This window comes from Ceratina calcarata, unplaced genomic scaffold (assembly GCF_001652005.2).
Source record: "Ceratina calcarata isolate Rehan_Ccalc_2016 unplaced genomic scaffold, ASM165200v1 scaffold1533, whole genome shotgun sequence".
In the NCBI taxonomy this organism is placed as follows: domain Eukaryota; kingdom Metazoa; phylum Arthropoda; class Insecta; order Hymenoptera; family Apidae; genus Ceratina; species Ceratina calcarata.
In genome coordinates, this window is record NW_017136562.1 from 1 (window position 1) to 3,145 (window position 3,145).

A 3,145-nucleotide genomic window follows, 5' to 3' on the forward strand; every position below is an offset into this window, starting at 1 on the left:
CCGCAGCGAACGTCTCGGACCTCCCACCATGCCGCCTCACCGACTACGGTTCATTATACACGGTAGGACAATAAGGACACGCTTGTATTGGGAACTGGTAAATATGGGTGGGAGATGCGCAGAACGACTGAACCGTTCCGGCTCCTAGTCACTCGGGAACTCAAGTATAGTCAAGTTTCAGGTCGACGTAAATCGTACGTCAATGTCGTCGTGTGTCTGTAACGAGTTCTTATTACTAGACTGCGGATTTTTATGCAAAACAAAACTTTTACAGTATAAATTTCAAGAATTTAGTAAAAATGTGTTTCAATCTTTTCAACTGTTGCTATTTTATGCACTTTTGTACCTCCACACGATTCAGTATACACGGTAAAGCATTGAACTGTGCCCGGTCCTAGACTCTCGGAAATACGAGTATAAATATTGCAATTTTCCATATTCTCAATATTAGTATACATTAAGTGCATTATGTTTGTATTTTCTTCATGTTAAATCTTATCATAAGTGCATCAAATCCGCAGTCTAATTATTATAAATCTGCTGAAAATGTCCAAGTTGATTGCAATACATAGATTTAATTATATGAAGTTTGTTCTTATAGAGAAGGTTTGTTTCCGTTTTATACTCAGTAGACTCTTAATCGCGCAACTTTCCTATAATGTGAATCAGCACGTTAACTCTTAACTATCAGTGCTTTTTATGTATTAATAACTTTTAGCATATACAGTGACGCTTATTAATATTAACAGACATTTCAAAATAGAATAACTGTTTTTAATATTGGGTTAAACAATTTGAGTTTCTTTGGGATAAGAGACTTAATTTACTACATGTAACAAAAAATTGAAAATCACCAGAATCTAAAAAAAAGAGGTATGGTTTTTAGCTTTTTTATTAAGGTCTCCAATAAAAATTTCGAACCATTTGGAGATGTAAGTTATATGCATGTGTAAAATTTCATCAAAGTCGGTGAATGTATAAGAAAGTTACACAAAAATTCTTCAGTGTTTTTAAGTTGCGCACTGGAAGTCGTGAAAACTGCGATTTTTGAAATTTCTAGTTACTTATATCTCCTAGTAATGTTAATAAATTTTGATGACACTTTGTACATGCGTATAACTCTTCATAAATCCACAATATACTTCGTTCCACTTAAATTCAAGTTGACCTTCATTGACCTTTACACATCGTCTCATAAAAAAACTTGGTAACACCAGAATATGGACTCGCAGCGGCGGATTAAGACGAATGGGGGCCATAAGCATTAAAAATTTCGCCTGCCCCCCTAATTCTTTTAAAACCCCTTCTCAAAATTAGTGCTTTTTAAGAGAAATTCAAGTCTCCTCTTAAAAATAGGACTCTTTAATACTAAACTTATCTTTCCTTGAATTATTGATTAGAAAACTTCTTAATTTAAATATTTTGAGAGCCTATTTAACATTAAGTTGTTTGGTCGAATATTAAAAAAGTTATTCCGTTTTGAGACGTGTCAAAATATTAATGTAGGAGTCACTATAATTGAATTCTAGATGAGTGTTAATCGAATAGGTGAACACGTTTTATAGACTAGTAGCAAATGCATTCGAAGGTATCGGAATACTGACAATTGCTTNATTCAGACCAGGGGTTGCAAGCTTCCTCTTTGTAGCTTTTAAGTCCCACTCTGGATTCAACTGTTTTCCTCACTAATGCCAAAAACTGAACCGTGTCGACTCCTAGTCACTCGTGAAATAGAGTATAAAGTCGATAATTCGGCTTTTTGGCGATCTAAAGATTAATTATCTTAAAAAATTACCAAAAAATGGGATTCGAAACCAGAATAGTTACTTGAGAGTCTCGAATTTAACATTAATACGAGTCACTCTTGCCTTATTGCTCTGCTCATAAGAGACAATTTGAGTCTCATATTTCAAGCTGTATTCCTGAACCCGAAATAAGCGACTCGAGTAAACAACTGCAGACTGTGCAATGTGATAGATTCTTGCACAGCAATTAGAAATACTTAAACTTTTCATTTGATAATTAGACAGCGGATTTTATACAATTATATGAAAATGCAATGTGCACAAATGATAAATGCAGCATGTAATGTATAAGACAGTACAGAATATCCAAAGCTAAATGCACATTTCAATGCTTAAACGATTAAATAAATGCTCATCTGAAACAGGTCTTTTAAACTTGTATTATAAATCTTAGTTTATATGAAGATCCGCAGTCTAATAATAATCTACAGATAGAAGATGAAGATTAATGGCTTAAGAGACTCGATTTAAATACGAGTCACTTTAAAGCCTTAATTTATGAATATCAGTGCACAGTCTCAGTTCGCAAGAGACAATTTGAGTCTCGTATTTCAAGCTGTATTCCTTAACCCGAAATAAGAGACTCGAATAAAGAATTGCATTATTTGCAATGTTACAGTTTCTTCCACAGCATCTCGATAATATTTCTAAACAGAAATACTTGAACTGTTCTTTTCACGATTCTGGCAATTTAATCTTGCTAGTCACGCCATCTGCTGATTTAAATATTGCGAATATGTCGCGGTCTACGCACCAACAAGCAACAAGAAGTCAGGCCAGAACTGACTTTCGCTAATTCGGACATGCACAAAGATCTGGTAGGAAATTCGATTTTCTCTGCGAAAACTTTGCTAGACTGTGGGATCTCCTCTTCTGATCGATGAATCAGGGTACCTTTCACGTAGAGCACGTTGGCTGCGTCGTCCTCAGGCACGGTTAACGTTTGGTAAGTGTACGTTGCTTCTCTTTCTATTCTCTACAACGCAAACATATGTAAATTAATAAACAAATATTATATATTTATTTATATGTAATAAAAATGTTTTGATACCTTTAGAACTTCTTGAGACTCTTTCCCAGCACCTACGCAAATAATATCTGGACCAGCCATTGTAACTAACGCTTTTAGAGACTTCGGAAAAACGCCGCAGTATTACGCTATGTATATTAATTTTGTCGACTACTACCTAATATTTACTCGCAGCATCCGCATCGGTGATTTCGAACTTTTTAAAGAAGTCATTCCGAAAATGGCCAACTTATTTTTTATGTTTAATCAAGCAAACTATTCTCGGTGGTTAATAAAATACCATGATAATCTATTAAAAGTTCAGGAAACA

At 34.6% G+C, this 3,145-nt stretch overlaps 1 protein-coding gene across 1 annotated transcript; it reads right to left on the minus strand.

Annotated features, from left to right (window-relative positions):
* Positions 1-1,610: 1,610 nt before the first annotated feature.
* Positions 1,611-3,048, minus strand: LOC108632313 (N(G),N(G)-dimethylarginine dimethylaminohydrolase 1-like). The gene is made up of 3 exons (XM_018036804.2): positions 3,004-3,048; positions 2,857-2,937; positions 1,611-2,781 (listed from the first exon to the last, which is right to left on the minus strand). Exons 1-3 carry the CDS (start codon positions 3,046-3,048, stop codon positions 2,527-2,529), a joined length of 381 nt encoding a protein of 126 aa, XP_017892293.2. The 3' UTR covers positions 1,611-2,526.
* Between the last annotated feature and the right edge of the window lie 97 nt (positions 3,049-3,145).

Bases quoted from the DNA above. Each gene is read 5' to 3' on its own strand.
- LOC108632313 (XM_018036804.2), bottom strand. From the start codon at position 3,048: ATGACTTCTTTAAAAAGTTCGAAATCACCGATGCGGATGCTGCGA. The intron at 2,938-3,003 runs GTAAATATTAGG...GTTTTTCCGAAG, and splicing joins CACCGATGCGGATGCTGCGA to TCTCTAAAAGCGTTAGTTAC. The intron at 2,782-2,856 runs GTATCAAAACAT...TTTGCGTTGTAG, and splicing joins AGTCTCAAGAAGTTCTAAAG to AGAATAGAAAGAGAAGCAAC.